The sequence below is a fragment of the Oryx dammah genome, unplaced genomic scaffold (assembly GCF_014754425.2).
Source record: "Oryx dammah isolate SB20612 unplaced genomic scaffold, SCBI_Odam_1.1 HiC_scaffold_12, whole genome shotgun sequence".
NCBI lineage: Eukaryota > Metazoa > Chordata > Mammalia > Artiodactyla > Bovidae > Oryx > Oryx dammah.
The window spans coordinates 68,623,532-68,643,701 of record NW_024070196.1 but is presented as its reverse complement, the minus strand read 5'-3'; the positions used below and the strand labels follow the sequence as shown (position 1 = coordinate 68,643,701).

General features: G+C 56.6%; 2 protein-coding genes across 6 annotated transcripts in view; both read left to right on the top strand.

Annotated features, from left to right (window-relative positions):
• Positions 1-19,783, top strand: part of PES1 (pescadillo ribosomal biogenesis factor 1) — a 31,836-nt gene extending 12,053 nt beyond the window's left edge. For 2 of the 3 annotated variants that reach the window (XM_040251067.1, XM_040251065.1), the window contains exon 15: positions 615-1,094. In XM_040251067.1, the coding sequence (XP_040107001.1) occupies positions 615-698 (84 nt within the window). In that variant the 3' untranslated portion in view covers positions 699-1,094. Of the gene's footprint in view, positions 1-614; positions 1,095-2,307; positions 2,318-19,773 lie in introns of those variants that run through there. The other variant, XR_005722990.1, reaches the window with a different exon arrangement.
• Positions 2,990-20,051, top strand: GAL3ST1 (galactose-3-O-sulfotransferase 1). Of its 3 annotated transcripts, none has more exons than XM_040251069.1 (3): positions 2,990-3,039; positions 17,752-17,891; positions 18,611-20,051. In XM_040251069.1, exons 2-3 carry the CDS (start codon positions 17,761-17,763, stop codon positions 19,752-19,754), a joined length of 1,275 nt encoding a protein of 424 aa, XP_040107003.1. In that variant the 5' UTR covers positions 2,990-3,039; positions 17,752-17,760; the 3' UTR covers positions 19,755-20,051. The 3 variants fall into 3 exon arrangements, with proteins under 3 accessions (XP_040107003.1, XP_040107004.1, XP_040107002.1); XM_040251070.1 differs by lacking the exon at positions 2,990-3,039 and adding an exon at positions 11,907-13,629 and having other exon boundaries at positions 18,614-20,051; XM_040251068.1 differs by lacking the exon at positions 2,990-3,039 and adding an exon at positions 11,907-13,629.
• The last annotated feature ends 119 nt before the right edge of the window (positions 20,052-20,170 follow it).

Sequence of the window (20,170 nt, the reverse complement as noted above, 5' to 3'; positions counted from 1 at the left end):
GGACTCAAACCCAGAGTATCTCCAGGGTCTGGTCTGCCTGAAGATCATCCTGCTGTGCTTGCCATTTAGTGTGAGCCGTCCATGGTGTCAGTGTCCCTGCTGACAGGACCAGACCGTCTCCCTTTTCAGTCATTCTCAGAAAACTCTCTTGAGCACCTCTCCACCTTACTTCCAGGTGTCTCTCTGCAGGGTAAATTCTTAGGCGTGTAATTGCCAGGTGGAAAGGCCTGCCTGTTTTGGAAATAGATCATGCCAAATGGCCCAGGCGAAAGACTGCTCCAGGCCGACCCCTCCAGCAGCTCCTGGTGAAGGTTGAAAGGCCCCTGCTTTCCCAGGCGGAGCGGGTCAGTGGGGCAGTGGCCTTCGGCCCTGGGAGCCTGCAGTCCTCCTGGCTTGCTGGTGGCCCGTGAAGTAACAGTCATAAAGGCAGAGTGAAGACCCGGTTCCTCACCCGAGGCTCTTTGGATTGATTTGCTTTTTCCCGGTGACGATTTGCCCGTTAGCTTTTCTGGAAGCTCTGCTTTTAAGGGGTGGCCTTGAGTAGGAGAAGGGAGAGTCCCCTTCCTGCCCTCCTCCCACCCATCACAGCTTAATTCTCCCCTTCCTCCTCGCAGGCCAACAAACTGGCGGAGAAGCGGAAAGCCCACGACGAGGCTGTGAGCTCGGAGAAGAAGGCCAAGAAGGTGCGGGCACTGTGAGCGGCAGCGGCTTCTCATCAGGCGAGGCCAGCTCGCGGCAGTGGGACTGGGCGTGGTGACGGACCTGGACTGCTTGTTGCCAGCCCCTCTCCCCGCTCTGCCGGCCCTGGCTTCCGCTCACTCTCTGGCTGGGCCCACGGGCAGCCCCGGCGTCCCTTGGATGGCGCTCCCAGCAGGTGGCTGCGCAGAGGAGAGGCTTCTGTGCCTGGCCAGACGTCAGGCTCCCAGGAGCCAAGTGCCACGGGATGGGGGTGGGGGAGCCCGACCTGCCCCTCCCTGACTGCTCCCATTCACCCTGGCTTTCCCACCCCCTCCCCAACACGCGGTTGGCCCCGTGTGTGATGGGCAGAAGGTAGGGAAGCATTTGTTAATAAACAGCTGGAGTTGTGCAGCCAATTGAGTCCTGTGTTCATGAGCTTTCCTGGGGTTGGAGAAGGGCTACCTTGTACCCTGGGCTCCAGCCCTCGGTTCTCACTAGAGGGGCCGGTCACTGCCCGGACGCCTCTGGATGTCCGTGGACCCCACATTCCAGCCTGGAGACCTTTCCTCTGTGAAATGCTTCCTCTCGTGTAAGCTGAGAGTAGAAATCCTGGCGCCTCTGTCCGAGGCACGTGTGGTGGGTTCAGTGACAACGTTCTAGAGACTCACTAGTATCAGGCGTGTCTGGTAGGCAAAGCGCTCAGCGAACCCCCAGCGTGACTCTCATTTCCTGCTGCAGTCTCCCCCGGAGGTAGGAGCCAGTGTCTACGCGTCTGTGGGGCCTGAGTAGAGGGGCCACGGCTTTACCTGGCGGGCTTGTGGGCAGAGCTGCCAGGGACCCCAGTGTGGCTCTGCCAGCAGCCTGGCTTATAACCTGGGCCGGGCCATCCTTCCAGCTTCCACTTGACTCTGGCAGTGCCCCATCTGGACTGCCGGTGCCCCGTGGCAGAGCCAGGGCCATGGGCTGGTCACTCAATCCCTCCCCGGTCAGGCAGGGAGATTCTGAGCCACCGCCTGCCCCAGCCCCACTCTTGTCTACTGTAGGCCACGTGCTGTCAGGAGCAGGGCCAGGGTGGGGACCTGGGGGTTTGGAACTGGGCTTCTCCTTGCCCAAATCCAGGTGCCTGAGGGCCTTGGCCTTCCGCCCTTCACTCAGTAGAAGCATCTGGGCTCTACAAAGTCTTCAGGGCAGTGTCGAGACCCAGCACATGCAGGGGGAGGCAGGCGCTTGGGCAGGCTCTCTGGCTGAGGCCGAGGAGAAGCCTGGGCTCCTGGGCCTCGCTGTGGGTGTCCAAAGAGCCATTCCACTGACATGCTTCATAGTAGGGGGGCGGGGGCGGGGGCGGTGGTGTTCTATGGTCAGGGCCTCTGGAACCAAAGTCTGCAGCCCGAGGGAATACCTTGAGCATGCTTGGGTGCGAGTGCACCCCAGCGCCTTGGAGGCTGGAGAGCCAGCAAGCCCATCAGATACGGAAAAGTTCCTGGCAGTCATGCTGATGTGGAATTTTCCCCATTCCAGAGTCGCCCAGTAATGGCGGGGGCAGTGGGGCTCTGACGTGGCTTATGCCCCACTGGGTGACCAGCTGGTTTTGCACTGCCCACAGCTGGAGCTGAGCATTCCCAGCTCCAGGCAGGCATGAGTCCCCTTCCTTGGGCCTGATCCTCTGGGGTGAAGGAGGAAAGCCTAGGACTGGGAAAAGTCAGATCCTGAATGGGGTGCCCGCATCCTGATGCTCTGTGCCCTGCTGGGGACCTTGGGGAGGTGGGGTCAGCCCCTGCTCCTCTAATCAGATGCCAAAAAAAACCACGTGTCCCCAGTTTGCACTGGCTCTGGAGCCAGAGGCCGTACCTTCCACTGAAGATAAGTTAAGCAACTAGAGTAGCCGCCTCCTCCCCAGAGCTGGGCTGCCATCACCATCACCACGCCACCCCGTTCCCCAGGCACCCTCGAATCCCCTCCGTGGCCGGGAGATCGGCCGAGCCTCAGGGTCCGGCGGCGGGACAATGGCCCCGTTGGCGCATCTGAGACAAACGCGCCTTGTTGGGCCCGCGGCGGGGGCGCGACGCTGTGCCCCGGCGCGCTGAATGCCGCTTCTGTGCGCCCGGGGCGGGCGCAGAGAGCCGGGGAGGGGGCTGGGGCCCGGGGCACCCATTGGCCGCGGCGCCGGGTTGGGGGGCCGGGCCAGGCTGGCGGCCGCACCTGGCCGGAGCGGGTGCGGCGGCGGCGGTGGGGGCGGGAGCATGGTCCAGGCCCGGCCGAGCGGGGGCACCGGGCGGGTACGCCCCGCCGCCTTAGTAAGCGCCCGGGCGGCGCGGCCCGTGGCCGAACCTGCACGCCAAGCCCGAGAAGGACCGGGACAAGGTATGTCCTGGGGGCCCGGCACCCACCACCAGCTTGTGCCCTGCCTCACTCTACCCCCTGGGGTCCCGGCTGCGCTGCTCCACGCCCCAGAACTGGGGCTGCGCGGGCCAGACTCTGGACCCGAGAGGTACTCTACTGCTCCAGGGTCCGTGCACCTATCCCGGCTGACAGAGGGTGGGAAGACTGGAGCCTGATGGGGAGCAGGTTGGTGTTCACCCGGCCCTCCTTGTTTCTTCCCCTTGCTCCTGTTTCCAGGGTTTACCCAGTTCCTGACTTGGGGTGGGTGGGGCGGGAGCTGGGCTGGAGCTGGGTGTTCATTAATCATTAATCTTGGACAGGGTGCCAGAGGGAGGAGAGGCGGGGATGTTCCCTCTTCCCACCAGCCCTCCCCAGAAGAGGGGCGGTCAGAGCAGGGGCTGGGCGTCAGGATAAAGGCTGGATCCCCCCTGCCTGTGGAAGGCCTTGTCCTCTGCCACTTGGCGGGCAAGGCCACCCAGGAAAGACTTGAGGGAGCGGGGCAATCTCTGGGGTCCGAGAAGGGTCCCCTAGCTAAGCCAGCAATTCCGTGTTTCCTGGACCAGTGCTCAGAAAGGGGTCCAGCTCGGTCTGCCCACCTTGGTACCAAGCCAGTGCTTTGGCAGCAGCACAGAGAAAGGCTGTGGTCCCTTCCCAGCGGGGACCCCCCCCTCCCACCTGCACAGAGCAGGAGAGGTGATGGGCACACAGCTGGCTGCAGTAACCCGGAGCAGCAGGAGGGAAGGCGAGAGGGCGGCAGGCCGACACCTGATCACCTGGGTTGCCCAGGTGACAGGCACCATGGAAATCCCCAGGAGGACGGTCCAGATGGGAGAATCCAACCTCTCCCTTTACGAAGAGGGTGACTGACCTAAGGCCCAGAGAGGGCAAGGCCGTGGGCAGGCCTGCACCCAAGCAGTCACTGCGCGGCTGCTCTGAACCTTACCCCTTGGAGGAGCCATAATTACTAACCCTGTGATCCCAGTGGGGACACTGAACTTCAGAGAGATTTGGGGACTTTCCCAGGGTCACACAGTTCAGATGTGGCTAAACGGACTCCAAATTCAGAGACGTGCCCGAGCCGCCGTTTCAGGACCCCAGACTTGCTCAAGATCTCTCTCTTCTCTGCCCCTTTTTTGGGGTCCTAGCCTCTTCGAGTTGCCATGGCTGCCCCCAGCCCCCAGCTCAGGACCCTCCCCTGCGTGCCCCCCTAGCTCCCAGCTCTGCCTGACACTTGGGGGGTGGGCAGGCTGCTACCCTGGGAACAGAAACAACAGAGCCCTGTTCCCAGCTGCCCCCTTGGGCCGCTTCCTCCCTGCTTCTCACTCAGGCAGAGCCCTGCCTGAAGGAAGCGCCCTGCAGACAAAGAAGTGTGCCGGCCTCTGGTGCATCGCTGGTGTGATGGGCGGGGGTCCAATCCAGCAATGTGTCCCTCCCTCTGGGCTCTAAGGGACTTGATCATGTCAACCCAGTGAAAGTGGCAGCGATTAACATAGGAGAAGGATACACAGATGTTGGGATTCCAGGCACAGCAGCAGGCTTGTGAAGGGTTTTTTGCGCCCCTCGGACTGAGCAAGGAATATGGACCATCCCCATTTAGGAGCCATACCCCACTCCAGACGGGAGGGCACGAGGGAGCAGAGTGCCCACAGGGGTCAGTGGGCTGGGGTCGGGGAATCGCCTGGTGAGGAGTGACGGTTCAGAGGAAATGGGGGTCCAGAAGAAACCTCTCTCCTGCCCGCTGGCCCCAGGGCAGCGATGAGGTGTGGCTTGGGCACCCCCAGTAATATTGATCCCAGTAATGCCCAGACTTGCCATGGGACTCCAGGCAAGTCATTCCCTCTCTGTGCCTTGGTTTTCTCAGAGGTGAAATCTGGGACATGGGGACCTTGGCTCTGGAGCGTGGGAGGTATGTGGGTGCTGGAGTGGGCAGGTGGTCTCAGGAGACTGCACTGGCGGGTGCCGCCTCTCCTGCCTGGTGGGTCTAGAAGGGGCAGGATAATAATCTGAGGTGTGTGCAAAGGGCTCCGCATGCCCCATCCCGTTTGATCCTCACGGAAGGTCGTGGTATCCTCATTTGGTAGAAAACCTAGGTTCAGAGAGGGGAGGTCACCTGCCCAAGGTGGCCCAGCTGGGGAGTAGTGGAGCCAGATTTCTAGCCAAACCTCTCCAGGATTAGCAAGGCGAGCAGGCAGATCCAGGGCATTGTACCTAGCAACTGCTCAGCTCCTTTTGAAAAACCTTTATATTTTACATATTATTATGCAAATAAGTGCATGACATATCTTTCTAAAGAAACGTTTCAGTCACGCTAGAAGGTACAGAGGATGGTACTGCCAATGCCCACACACTCACCTCCGGGGTTCTCAGGAGTTCTGAAGCTGATACAGAAGGGACTGACCGCTGGGTTAACCCATGTTTGTTAACCTAACTCTTCAATTAGGGCTGTTTTGGGGCGACTTAAATCTTTCATCAGGAGGGCTGGTGATCTTGTCTGGATAAAGCAACGCAGGAAGACCTGTGGGCGGAGCCTCGGAGTGCCCGCCATCGCAAAGCTAGCAGGTGATACCAAAGGTTATCTGTTGCGGTTGCAGGTGTGTTTGCCATTAGGAGTCATGGAAACAGGTGACTGACTGCAAGATCAGAAAATCTTCTGAGTCATCAAAGTACACTGACCTCTTCTTAGTCAGCTGCCAGACCCCCGACCTAGCTGCAGCCATCCCCCCAGCCAGATGGGGGCGGTAGGAGCAAGCCATCAGGGCTCCTTGACACATTCGGACGTGGTTCTGCAAGTTGAAATGTCTCTCCGCGATCCTCCCCTTCTCTACTCCAGCACCCCACTGCAGAGGGTCTCAGAGAGGAAGCTTCCAGATTCTTGCAAGTCAGTCCCCCAGCGATCCTGGATGGAGAGCCAACCTTTCCATCTGCCCTTTCAACTGTGTCTCACACTTTTCAGCTTCTTCTCTGTCCCAGACCCTTGCTGCTTCTCCCCTGCTTTTGAACACTGAGGTTCAGAGAGGGTGGCTTGCCTACTGAGGTCACACAGCGAGGTGGGGCATGGTTCAGACTAGCCATGGTTCCCTCCTCCTCCAGCCAGATGGCAGTTTTTCAAAATGGAAATATTGTTATTTTTCATGTTTTTCCAGAGTAATACAGACTCTTTGTAAAAAACAAAATTATCTGTGTGTGAATATTATGTGTGTGTGAAAGTGAAGTGAAGTCACTCAGTAGTGTCTGACTCTTTGCGACCCCATGGACCAGGCTCCTCCCTCCATGGGATTCTCCAGGCAAGATTACTAGAGTGGGTTGCCATTTCCTTCTCCAGGGGATCTTCCCGACCCAGGGATCGAACCCGGGTCTCCCACATTCCAGGCAGATGCTTTAACCTCTGAGCCACCAGGGAAGCTTATACGTGTGTAGATATGTATTTTTTTTTCCACTTCATTATATGTTGCTGCTGCTGCTGCTAAGTCGCTTCAGTCGTGTCCGACTCTGTCCCATGAGGCTCCCCTGTCCCTGGGATTCTCCAGGCAAGAACACTGGAGTGGGTTGCCATTTCCTTCTCCAATGCATGAAAGTGAAAAGTGGAAGTGAAGTTGCTCAGTCGTGTCTGACTCTTAGCGACCCCATGGACTGCAGCCTACCAGGCTCCTCCGTCCATGGGATTTTCCAGGCAAGAGTACTGGAGTGGGGTGCCATCGCCATATGTTACAGACGTCATTTTCATGAATACATATGGGATCATTGGATGCATGCCACATAGTATATTCTGTAAAACAGTCCTTCACTTAGGTGGTGGCGAGCCTTAGCTGTGACACGCAGTGCGTGGGCTCCTCTCGACTCGTGGCACACAGGGTGTAGAGCACGGGGGCTCAGACGCTGTGCACTTAGTTTCCCTGCTCCTGGGCTTCGTTCCCCGGCCAGGGATCAAACCTGCATCCCCCGTATTGTAAGGCAGATTCTCAACCGCTGGAAGTCCCCGTCACATGGTATTTCCAACCATCCTCTCCTGTTGGACACTGAGGTTGTCTCTGTTTTGCTCCTTCGCTAAACACCACTACAATGGCCATCTTTGTGCTCCATCTCAGATCTCGTTTGTCCTCTTTGAACAAATTCCCATAGGTAGAAGTGCTGGGTCGGAGGCTGGGCACTTTTAAAACTATGGTATTTGCTGTCAAACACGCAACCCGAGTGGGGCTTCCCTGGTGGCGCTACTGGTAAAGAATCCGCCTGCCTGTGCAGGAGACGTAAGAGACTGGGGTTCGATCCCTGGGTCGGGAAGACCCCCTGGAGGAGGACATGGCAACCCATGCCAGTGTTCTTGCCTGGAGAATCCCATGGACAGAGCCACCTGGCGGGCGTTGGACATGACTGGAGTGACTTGGCACACATGTGCATACAGAGTGCTGTAGGGAGAGTCTTTCTGCTCTCCTCTTAAAATCTCCTCCCGTGTCCCTGTGAGATCCCCTTCCAACCACAGGAAACAGCTAGCTCTAGGACACCCTCCCTCTGCCAGATCCCTGTTCCTATATGTACCCACTGAACAAACGGTGATGCCCATTGGTGAGGGAATGGGTTCAGAGATCAGTGGTTCTACAAAATGTTCTGTAGACAATGGCTTTGGAGGCCCTTTATCTCCTTGGGGGCAGAGGGCTCTTCCCCTCCCTGTTCCCATAAGTGCAGAGGTCCCCTCCTTCCTCACGTTTTCCCTGGTGACCCCATCTCCTCTTCCGGCCTCAGTTCCCACCTCTGTGCCCATGGCCCCCATACTCTCTCGCCCGAGATCTCTCTCTTGCACTCGAAGCAGAGGTTCCTCCTGCTCTTTGCACATTCTACAGGCACCCAGTACATCCCCCAGACTCAATGTATGGTAAACTGAAACTGACATTGTCCCCCTAACTCCAATACCCTCTCTTAGCCTCCCCTTTTCAGGGACTAGCTCCTCCCCCAGCCAGCCAGTCACCCCCAGCAGGAATTCTTTCCCCTCACCTCCTCCACACCCCATCACCCACCAAATGCTGTCCATGCCATGATGTACAGGGGGTGTCCAGTCCGTCCCGACTTCTCCCTGGTCCAGGTCCCTTCACACCTGCACAGCCCTGACCACCACCATCTAGGTGTGCCTGCTTCTCCCACTCCTTCCCATCCCTACAGCTCATTCTTCATCCGGCAGCTTGACAGAAGCCCCGTCTCCTCGCTCCTCTGCTGAAGACCTCCCAGGGCTCCCCTTGCCCACAGGATCCCAGCCAGATCCCTTGGCATGCTTCCTGAGGCCCTGCGTGTCCTGCCTGCCCCCGTTCTGGCTGTGCTGCTAGTCTTCTTGCTCACGCACCCAGCCTCTGACAGGCACATGTGCTGGACACTCCCAGCCAGGCTGGCCACCTGTTAGCTTAATTGCCCTGGGCCCTTGCACGGGCTTTTCTCTCTGTCGGGCTTATTCTGCATTAGTTAATGCTAGCCGCTGAAACAGATAAGCCTCAAGTTGGTTTTGTTTGTGTTTTGGCTGCACTGACTGCTTGCAGGATTTTTGATCTTCTTGTGGCATGTGGGGGTCTTTGGTTGCTGCGTGTTGAAGTCTTAGTTGCAGCCTGTGGGATCTAGTTCCCTGACCAGGAATGAAACCCGGGTCCCCAGCGTTGGGAGCGCAGAGTCTTAACCACTGGTCTGCCACGGGAGTCCCAAGTCCCAAGTTTTAAAAGGCTTATTAACACAATGGCAGTTTTGTTGTCATTTTCCTGAATTTAATCAGATGTTTGATGATCAGAAACGCAGAGATCCGAGTTCCTTCCACCTCCTGGCCTTGCCCATCTCCAGACCCACTCACCTAGCAGGTGGGAAAGGAGATCACAGAGACTGGCCCACTTAACCTCACCAGCTGTCATTTTGCTCATACTCCATTGGCCAGAATTTAGTCACATGAGAACACTGAGCTAAGGCAGTTTAGCCGCGTACCCAATGAGAAGGGGAATTAACTGCCTTTGGAAACAGTAAAGCACGCTGCAGCTTCTGCCAACAGAGTCCCCTACCGCAGAATTTCTCCCTGGCCACCCCCGCCCCCGCCCCTCCTGGCTGGATCCGGTGTATTCTCTGCACCAGGAAGCTCTGCCTGTGTGTCTCCATCAGAGCACCCGCAGCTATCTGCCTGCTCCTCTCTCGCCCCCAGCCCTGAAAGCCTGGGCTCCGTGCACTGGGCGGCCTGCACCCCAGTACTGGGCGCTGTACAGGTGCTCAGTCAGTACCTGCAGAACACCTGTACTGCTGGCCCAGTGGCAGAGAATCCACCTGCCAATGCAGGAGACATGGGTTCGATCCCTGGCCCGGAAGGATCCCACATGCCACGCAGCAGCTAAGCTCGTGGGCCACAGCTGTTGAGCCTGTGCTCTGGAGTCTGGGAACTGCAGCTACTGAGCCCACGTGCTGCAGCTGCTGAGGCCCGCATGCCCTGGAGCCTGTGCTCACCTGAAAGAGAAGCATGTGGGCCACAGCTAGAGAGCAGCCCCCGCTCGCTGCAGCTAGAGAAAGGCCCATGCAGCCACAAAGACCCAGCACGGCTGAAAAGAAACAAACAAAACCATACAAAACAGAAAACTTTCCCATGGGGGCGGAACCAACCAGAGCCGGTGTCACCGACACTTGGGGAAGAGACCCCTCTGGCAAGGCTGCAGGCACAGCTCCTGTGATCAACACTGCACTCTGGAAGGCTTGGCTCCATGCAGCTCTTCTTTTTAAAATTTATTTTATTGAAGTATAGTTGATTTATAATGTTGTGTTAGTTCCTGGTGTACAGTAAGGTGATTCAGTTATACACACACACACATATATATATATATTCTTTTTCCATTATGGTTTATTACAGAACATGGAATATAGTTCCCTGTGCTATACAGCAGGACCTTGATGTTCATCCATTCTATATATAATAGCTCACATCTTCTAGTCCCAAACATCTCACTTTAGAAAATGCTTTTATTCATGTCTTTTCTTCACACTTCCCCAAACTGCTTACCAATTCAGTTCAGTCATTCAGTCATGTCTGACTCTTTGCGACCCCATGAATTGCAGCACGCCAGGCCTCCCTGTCCATCACCAACTCCCGGAATTCACCCAAACTCATATCCATCGAGTCAATGATGCCATCCAGCCATCTCATCCTCTGTCTTCCCCTTCTCCTGCCCCCCAATCCCTCCCAGCATCAGGGTCTTTTCCAATGAGTCAACCCTTTGCATGAGGTGGCCAAAATATTGGAGTTTCAGCTTCAGCATCAGTCCTTCCAATGAACACCCAGGACTGATCTCCTTTAGGATGGACTGGTTGGATCTCTTTGCAGTCCAAGGGACTTTCAAGAGTCTTCTCTAGCACCACAGTTCAAAACATCAATTCTTCGGTCCTCAGCTTTCTTCACAGTCCAACTCTCACGTCCATACATAACCACTGGAAAAACCATAGCCTTGACTAGAGGGACCTTTGTTGGCAAAGTAATGTCTCTGCTTTTTAATATGCTATCTAGCATATCTGCTTATCTAGCATATCTAGTGTATCTGCTTTTTAATATGCTAACTGCTTATCAAATATACCACCACTCAGAGTAGTGTTTTGTATTGTAGATTTTGATAAAAGCAATAAAAAGATCCAAAGTGCTTGAGATATCCATGACAGCCATGGAGTCATATTTCTTAATTACTACATCAAGATGCTATTGTTTTATTGAGTTCCCCTTGTCTCAGATGTTAAACTCTCTTGACCTGTTATCGTGTTGTAATTAAAAGAGGAATTTGCTTTGAATCAGCGCTCATTGGTTTTTCGATACCCTATACCATGGCTCAGTGGGTGAAGAATCCGCCTGCAATGCAGCAGAAACAAAAGATGTGGGTTTGATCGTTAGGTCGGGAAGATCCGCTGGAGAAGGAAATGGCAACCCACTCCAGTACTCTTGCCTGAAAAGTCCCATGGACAGAAGAGCCTGGCAGGCTACAGTGCAAAGGGTCGCAAAGAGTCGGAGACGACTGCGTGACTAAACACGTGCACGCATACCATTCACATGTGACGAAGCCTTAACAAAACTGCTGGCATACAGGAAGCTGCTATGTCTCTACTGTGGTGAGTTTTAAGTTATGGGTCACTTACCATAACTGAAAAACTGGCTACTAGTAACTTGTCTTCATGTCCAGCTTCTAGACTAATTTTATGGGAGAGGAAAATGTACATTTCTGGAACCAAAATTGCATACAATATGAACTGGTGTTGACAAGAGGATTAGAGTATTAGCATGCATTTGCATCTTTAGAATTTCATCTTTGTTTTTCTGGATATAAATGAATATATAATAAAAAAGTAGAAGTCTAGGTTATACTACACTGAAATTTCCCTCTATCTTTCCCAACTTATTTTATAATCTGTTCCTTTGAGCGTCACTGGATCAGAAGGTTCCTTAGGCATCTTCTATCATTCTTCAAATAATTTTCCCAACAAAACTCTTATTGGGTGATCATTCGCCATTCTGCAATGAAGTTTTTGTATGGTAAGTGCTTGTGGACGTTGAACGCCAGCTAAAGGCCAGCCAATAAAGAACAGTATGAAAATTAGTTGAATCAAATTATACAATGCACTGTATACATTGGCTACGAGAGCAGTGTTGTTGTCAAAGAGAAAATGAAGTGATCTAATTCCAAGTAGAAATATTCAGAGCAGAAGCAAAGATTTTCCCTTATGGTTGGCCTCAATCCACTATGACAAGAACAATATTTAGAAATATGAAAATTTCAAGTTAAAAAACAAGTTTACTTGGCTGCACCAGGTCTTAACTGTGGCATGTGGGTCTTCAGTGATACCATGTGGGATCTAGTTCCCTGACCAGGGGTTGAACTGGGGCCCCTGCACTGGGAGTGTGACCTCTTTGCCGCTGGACCACCAGGGATGTTCCCAGACTTGCAGTGCTTTAATTTTTTCCGAAACTCTGTTACTGGTACATATGTGTGTAAATAAAATACTTACATGTCTCTTCTTACCAGATTCCCACTCCTCTCACACTTTCACTTCTTGCTCAAAAGCTTGCGCTCCACTCCCACCTGGGCGAGGATCTTACCTCTCCCCCGCTACCTCCCGACTCTGGGCTTGTCGCTGCCTCTCCTTGCGCCTCAGCTTTCTCGTCTACGGTACAGTGGGGGGTAAAGAGGGCTCCCTGCAAAGGTTACAAGGGTGCAAGATACAGGGCGAGTCCCGAGCACAGGGCTGGACTCCGGTCCAGAGTCCACGCTCATAAACCTCCGTGTCTGCTGTTTGATGCCAGCCCTGGACTGGGCTCAGCCCCCAGGGAGAGGATGACTCTGGGCTTCCCCTGTGTTCCATGGGTGCTGGGCGGGGCTCTGGGGGAAAGAACGCTGAGCACACAGGGTCAGATGCCTGCCGCTCCTTCGGAGGCCCTGGCAGCTGCTCGGTTTATGAAAGTGCTCGCTGTGGCATCACTGACTGTCACAGTAGTGATTATTATCAATTGATGGCGATACTTGGGTCCCTAGAGCCCCATGCATGGGCCATGGTGGGGGCTCTGGGCATCAGCGTTGAAGGAAGGATTTGGTGGGGTGTTGGGGGGAGGCTTTTCTGGGCACCCTCTGTCCATGAGCAATGCTGAGCAAGGATGAGAGATTCCAGTGCCTGGGCTGAGCCCGAGGGCTCCTAGACCCACCTGTTCCTACAGAGACTTTGGGAAGGATCCACATCTCTGATCAGCCCATATCCCTGGAGGCTGATCCAGGGGTGTCCTGTGCCACCACCTCACCCAGGGTGGAGGCAGGAGAGGCAGCATTTCTGTACCTTTTTGATGAAGAACCTGGAGCTCAGAGAGGTGAAGTCTCATCAGACTCGTCCTCCTAGTCCTGCTCAGGTACTTTGCCTCCAGGGGACCGTGCAGGTTGAGGTCCTGGCACTCTGGGCTCTCCCAGCTTTTAGGCCAACCTTGGTCTCAGGTCATGCCTTGGGCATCTTTAAGCCCTAGAGTTTGGTAAGTCCGTGTTTTGACTCTGGTTCTGTCTGCTCATGGCTAATTGTGTGACCTTGGACAGGTGAATTCACCTCTCCGAGCCTGGGTATCTTTACCTGGGGAGTGGCTAACGGTTGTACCTGACTCAGAGGGCAGCTTTGAGACTTAACATGAGATGTGATTGGAGAAGCAATTAGCTTCCCCGCTCACCTGCCTTCGTGTCCCTCCCATGGCCTTTAAGCCAGTCCCAGGCTCTCTGCAGGGCTCTGCGGCTGCCTGTGTCCTTGGGCCAAGGACGCCAGGGACCTTGCTGAGCCCTTGGATGGAGGAGCTGCCAGGCTGCTGTGGTCCAGAGAGGGTGGGTGGGGGGACCACCCAGGGGGCAGAGGGCTAGGGCAGCACCCGCAGTGTATAGGACACCACCTGCTCTCCCCAGGAAGGGAACTCATGAATATTCACGGCCGAACAAGAGGGAGCCAGCCAGCACACTCCTGGGTGTCATTGGAGCGTTCTGTTTCCCAGTGACCGCAGAGGCAGCCTGGCTCAGGCTGACGTGGCTCAGGCAGGGAGAGGGAAGGGGCAGCCAGACCTGGCCCCAGGTGAGTGTCTTCCTCTGCCCTGCGCATGGCCCCTGGGGGAGCAGGATGCCCTGGGACGGAGGCCCGCCTGGTGGTGACACCCTAGGCTGGAAGGCTCACCATCCTGGGCTTGGGGTCCCTGTGTGGACGCTGTGGAGGATGAGCCCCGTTTCCTCTTCTTTCCCTGGAGTCTGCTGGTCCAGCAGAACAGGAGGACTGCTGGGTCTGGCCGGGAGCCAGCCGTCAGCACACATGGAGGGCGATCTGGCTGGGGTAACCCAGGAGGACAAGAATAGAGGGGGTGGGGAGGGGAGGGGGATGGTCTCCCCTGAGTGCCTGGGACTGTCCCACCATAGCAGAGAAAGGAGACTCAGGCTCTAGTCCTGTCTTTGCTACTGCTGTGCTGTGTGACCTTGATGGGGGCTCTGCCCTCTCTGAGCCTCAGCCTTCTGGAGGCACCAGTTTCCAAGGTGGAGTCTGGGAGGCTTGGGCTCTGCTGCGATTGTCCTCGGTACCCCAAGGCCTTAGGCTTCCCTGATGGTTCAGTGGTAAAGAATCTGCCTGCCAGGAGACACGGGTTCGATCCCTGGGTGGTGAAATGCCCTGGAGGAGGAAATGGCAACCCACTCCAGTATTCTTGCCTGGAAAATGCCACGGACAGAGGAGCCTGGCGGGCTACAGTCCACAGGGTCGCAAAGAGCTGGACACGACTGAGCGACTAAGCCACCACCACCACCTCATGGTCTCAGACCTGGGACTGTCAGCTGCCTGCAAGCCTCGGCCTTCCGTCAGGTCCCGCTGGGCACACCCTTTCCTCTCGGGCTGGGGCTGGGCCTGCGGCACACTGGGCAGCAGCTGCCACGGACATCCGGGAAGATGCACATTGCAAGCCAACAGATCACAGCTCGAATCCCAGTTCTGCCCCATGCTTTGCGACCCAGAGCCTCAGTTTCCCAATCTGCAAAACAGGGGTGACAGTGGGGTCTGCTTCTGAGGATAGCTGGGTGGAGTCAGTAAGACGCTCTGGAGAAGCCCCCGTCCCAGGGTCTGGCTCCTAGACGGGCTCAGAAGTGACACCAGAGGGTGGCAAGGGCCCAGGGCCCAGCACCTGCCAGGGCAGGGCGCGGCTGGTTTTGAGGAAGCCCGAGTGGGAAATGAAGGAATGAATGAGGAAAGCCCTGATGGGGGTCAGGGGGCGGGCCTGGGCGGGGCCAGGCAGAGCCTGATTGGTGGTCCTGGGAGGCTGGTCTGCCCCCTGCTGCCTGACCTCGCCCAGAGCCTCATCAGCAGCCTCCCTGAGTTCCGGAAGGTGCCCTGGTGAGTGGGCTCCTGAGACAGGGGTGGGCCCTGGGGGGAGTGAGCCAGAGGGCAGCAATCCGAACCCCTCCACATTTTAAAGTCAGAAACCGAGGCCCAGGGCTCCACTCAGGGCTTGGGCTCGAGTCTGAGGTTCTGGACCAGCCCAGGACTGCCCTGTGGGACCCCAGGGAACAGGAGGCTGGTGGGGGCGCTGAGGTGGGGAGCAGAGTTGCGCTTGGTTGGCAAGGGGGACCCATCCCGAGGATGACGAGAACAGGACTTTGAGCAGGTTCCTACGCTCTTTGAGCGGTAACTATGTGCCAGTCACTTTGCCTGCTCCATCTCTGCGGGTAGGGCAGGGAGAGAGCTAGCGTTACCAGCCTCCCCATTTTACAGATGAGAAACTGAGGCTCCAAAGGGTTCCTGTGACTGAAACCTGGGCCTGGGGCTTCCGGGTCAGCCCCTCCCTCTCCTGAGGCCTCTCTGTGACCAGACCATCGCAAGCTGACTTTCCCCACCTTGCAAGCTTTATCTATTCTTTAAATATAGTAAATACATGTTATTGCCTTTTTCTGATTAAGAAGTAATATATTCTCTTTAATAAAGAAATCCAACATTTACAGAAATGCAAAATATAGAAGAGTATTTGCTCATATACCCCTTCCCTAGCTATGCAGATACCACTATTACAACCCAGAACACGCCCCTCCAGGGGTTTCTTTCTGGGTCTGCGTGTATTTACCATCACCTATATGGATTTGGTGGCATGCTGTCCCAGAACTTTCCTTTTTCATGTTAGTAGGTAATGGCGTGCTTTTGAGCCAGTCCATTCAGCTCTACCTTTTCTTTCTTTTTTTTTTTTTTTTCTGTTAAAGCGGGTGCAGATGCCTCCATCTGGGAATGGGCCCTCATTTGGGCAGTGAATTCCCTGCTGATGGACACTGACGTGGTTTCTTTTTTTTCTGACCAAACTGCTGTGAACATCCTTACTTGGGTGACTTTCCCCAAGTCTTTCTGAAGAAGAGTTAGAACTCGGAGGGTTTCTACAGTCTTCCTTCTAAAGGAAAACCCTCTGGAAACACTCTCCTTCCCTCCCGACCCTGTCCACCTTGCCCGCCTAAGAGTGGACAGAGATATGTCCTGTCACCAGGGAAGCCAGGCTCCCTCCGGCGAGTTTTTTCCTCTGCAAATTGCTTCTTCGTGTCCTTTCTTGTGAGAGCACTTTCTAGATGATCAGCGGGGGACTCAGGGACTGGTCAGGTCGGCCTGGAATGCCCCTTCTCTGGGAAAGGTTTGTGGGTGCCTCCGGTCACTCTCCCAGGGGTTCTCCTCCAGGCTGGCTGGCCGGCCTCTGGCCCCAGGGTCAGTGGTGACGTGCCGTGTGTGTGACTGTGGGTGGCATGGATGACCTCTCATGGCCTCCAGCGCCCGGGGCCCAGTGCAGCACGGAATGGAAAGTTTGGGACCTTGGCTTTGCAGCTAAGGGGCCATGCGAAGGTCCCTGAGTCCCAGCTCTGTCCTGGACCCCCACAGCTTGGCCTGAACAGCCCCCATTTCAGCTCAGGCCTCAGCCCCCTGCTGACGGGGTCGCCACAGTCAGACCTAAAACCTAGCCCCCAAACGAAAAACCAGGAAAGTGAAAAGTGAAGTGAAGTCGCTCAGTCGTGTCCGACTCTTTGCGGCCCCGTGGACTATAGCCTACCAGGCTCCTTCGTCCATGGGATTTTCCAGGCAAGGGTACTGGAGTGGGTTGCCATTTCCTTCTCCAGGGGATCTTCCCAACCCAGGGATCGAACCCGGGTCTCCTGCATTTCAGGCAGACGCTTTACTGTCTTGAGCCACCAGGGACTGAAAAGTAAGACCAGGCTGCTGCTGAAAAGGCTGTGACCGAGGGAGAATTTCAGGCTGAATGGACTGCTCCTGCTCCTGGGCTGCCTGCTGCTCAGCCTGAGGTCACAGACTGGTCTCAAGGCGCACAGGTGCCCCCTGTAGACACAGTCCAGCCGTTCCCTGCTGAGAGCTGGAGCACTCATCCGGCCACCGGACATCTAGTTAAATCTGATATTCAGAGAAATACTGAATAATTTTTAGTATAAATATACCCTAGGTATTATTTGGGACACACAGATAACTGAAAAAATTTGTTGTTCACCTGCAATTCAGATTTAACCTGGTTGACCCAGCCTGTCAGTAGCTGGAGAAGAGGCAGAAATGTGGGCAGAGGCCTGTGTGATCTGAGTCCTCTCCTTCCTCACCCTGAGCCTCAGTTTCTCCACCTGGTCCCCTACAGACCCCATGGGAACGGGAGCCAGTGTGGAGAGACAAGGAGCTCAGCCGCTCACTGGACAGCTGGGAAGGGTGGCAGGAGGGCCATGCAGGCTGGCTGAGGCTTCAGAATGATGAGACTCAGGCCCCAGGGCCCTCTCTGTAGACACCCCTGGCCCAGGCCTGGGGGTACAGGGCACTAGAAAAGGGTCTTCTTTTCCTTGTTTTATTTAGACGATTTCATTATGAAGCCCAGAAAGGTCTACAAAAAAAACTGATAACACCCATACACCCACCACTCAGCTCACAAATGAAAACTGACCCAGGCAGCAGAGCCTTCCCCTGCCACTCGGCCCAGCCTTTCTTGGCGTTGGCTTTGCTCACCGTGTCCATCCGCAGCCCAGATGCTGTCCTTATCTGGACTGCTGAGGTGGGAGGGGTGCACAGAGCTGGCGAAGGCAGGTCCTAATGTTAAAAGCTGCCTCTCAAGCCAGCCAGGCCGGGGATGGTGGTGAGGGCTCCCTGGGGCCGGCCTCCTAACACGTGGCCTGTTCTGCACCCCCCACCCACCCCCCGCAGGTGTCTGAGATGCCGCTGCCGCAGAAGATGCGCTGGGAGTCCATGGCCAAGGGGCTGGTGCTGGGGGCACTCTTCACCAGCTTCCTGCTACTGCTGTACTCCTATGCTGTCCCCCCGCTGTACACTGGGCTGGCTTCCACGTGAGTGGCCCTGCTGGGCGGCCGCGGGCTGGGGGTAGCGGAGGGATGGCTACCTCCTGGGTGACCACCCTGTGCCCTGCATCATGCTATGTGGGGCAGAAGTCCCACTGAAGGCAGGGGAACTCACTGTGGAACCCTGAGCCTTGGTGTCCTCATCTGTGAAGTGGGTGTCACCATCTGCACGGTGGGCTCTAGTGGGGCCGGGAGGTGGGGATGCCCAGTCCAAGAGCACTCAGCTGGCACAGGCCTGGATTCAAACTGCTGTCTGCCTGCCTCCAAGCCTGGCTCGTAACCATGAGGTCATCCTGCCTTCCCACTGAGCTGATCACCTACCCAAGCCTGTGCCCTTAGTTGGAGGTATTAAGTCAAACGAGGAAATCCCCATTTTTGCATGCAGGGTTTCATGTGGTCCAGCCTAATACCAATTCATGATAAATGTACATCACAGTGGCCACGAAAGAGGCTTGTTCTCGTCCTCACAGCAACACCACAAAGAGGGTTACTGTCCCCATTTCACAGAAGAGGAAAGTGAGGCCAGATAGGCGAAACCACCGACCTGAGCCTTGCAGCCTGGAACATAGGCCCATCTGGTCCCCGGGCTCCCCGACCATGGCGAGTCCCCGGGGTACCGCTCCCACCCCCAGCCACCTGCTCTGTAGACCCGGGGTGGAGGGGCCGGCAGGCCGAATCCTGAGGCTCTGCCACCCCTCCATCCCCAGCAGGACCTCCGAGGGCGCAGCACCCTGCTCCCCCGCCCCGAGTGAGCCAGAGGCTCCCACCCCGGCCAACGGCTCGGCGGGAGGCTGCCAGCCGCGGCGGGACATCGTGTTCATGAAGACGCACAAGACGGCCAGCAGCACGCTGCTCAACATCCTGTTCCGCTTCGGCCAGAAGCACGGGCTCAAGTTCGCCTTCCCCAACGGCCGCAACGACTTCGACTACCCCGCCTTCTTCGCGCGCAGCCTGGTGCAGGACTACCGGCCCGGGGCCTGCTTCAACATCATCTGTAACCACATGCGCTTCCACTACGACGAGGTGCGGGGCCTGGTGGCGCCCAACGCCACCTTCATCACCGTGCTCCGCGACCCCGCCCGCCTCTTCGAGTCCTCCTTCCACTACTTCGGCTCCGTGGTGCCCTTCACGTGGAAGCTCTCGGGCCGCGACAAGCTGGCCGAGTTCCTGCAGGACCCCGACCGCTACTACGACCCCCGCGGCTACAACGCCCACTACCTCCGCAACCTGCTCTTCTTCGACCTGGGCTACGACAGCGACCTGGACCCCGGCAGCCCGCAGGTGCAGGAGCACATCCTGGAGGTGGAGCGCCGCTTCCACCTGGTGCTGCTGCAGGAGTACTTCGACGAGTCGCTCGTGCTGCTCAAGGACCTGCTCTGCTGGGAGCTGGAGGACGTGCTCTACTTCAAGCTCAACGCCCGCCGCGCCTCGGCCGTGCCGCGCCTCTCGGGCGAGCTGTACCGGCGCGCCACGGCCTGGAACGTCCTGGACGCGCGCCTCTACCGCCACTTCAACGCCAGCTTCTGGCGCAAGGTGGAGGCCTTCGGGCGCGAGCGCATGGCCCGCGAGGTGGCCGCCCTGCGGCGCGCCAACGAGCGCATGCGCCGCATCTGCATCGACGGCGGCCGCGCGGTGGACGCGGCGGCCATCCAGGACTCGGCCATGCAGCCCTGGCAGCCGCTGGGCGCCAAGTCCATCCTGGGCTACAACCTCAAGAAGAGCATCGGGCAGCGGCACGCGCAGCTGTGCCGGCGCATGCTCACGCCGGAGATCCAGTATCTGATGGACCTGGGCGTCAACCTGTGGATCACCAAGCTCTGGAAGTTCATCCGGGACTTCCTGCGGTGGTGACGCCGGGGCCCCCGCCGAGGAGGGCCCGGCGGGGGTCCCGCCGGCCAATCCCCTGCGGCCCCTCCTGGTGCCACCCCAGTGCCTGGGGTGAGGTGGGGCTGTCCGCAGGGGTGCGACCGGCCAAGGACTGGGCCCACCGCACACAGGGCCTAATTGAGATCAGTATTTGACTAATTAGAGTTGTTGTTATTTTAAATTAAATCCCCCTACCCTCCCCCGCAAAAAGAATGTTCTATTTTCTGGCTCCCCTTAAAGGGGAGACTTCAGAAGTAAAAGAATTTGATGTGTTTTTGTTAATCAGCCTCAGTGGTGCTGACTGGCGCGGCCCTGGTGTGTTTGTGCGTAGGGGGTGTGACTGGTGGGACACAAGGGAGCACAGTCGGCACCTGTGGACAGAGCCCAGGGGTTCAGAGGCC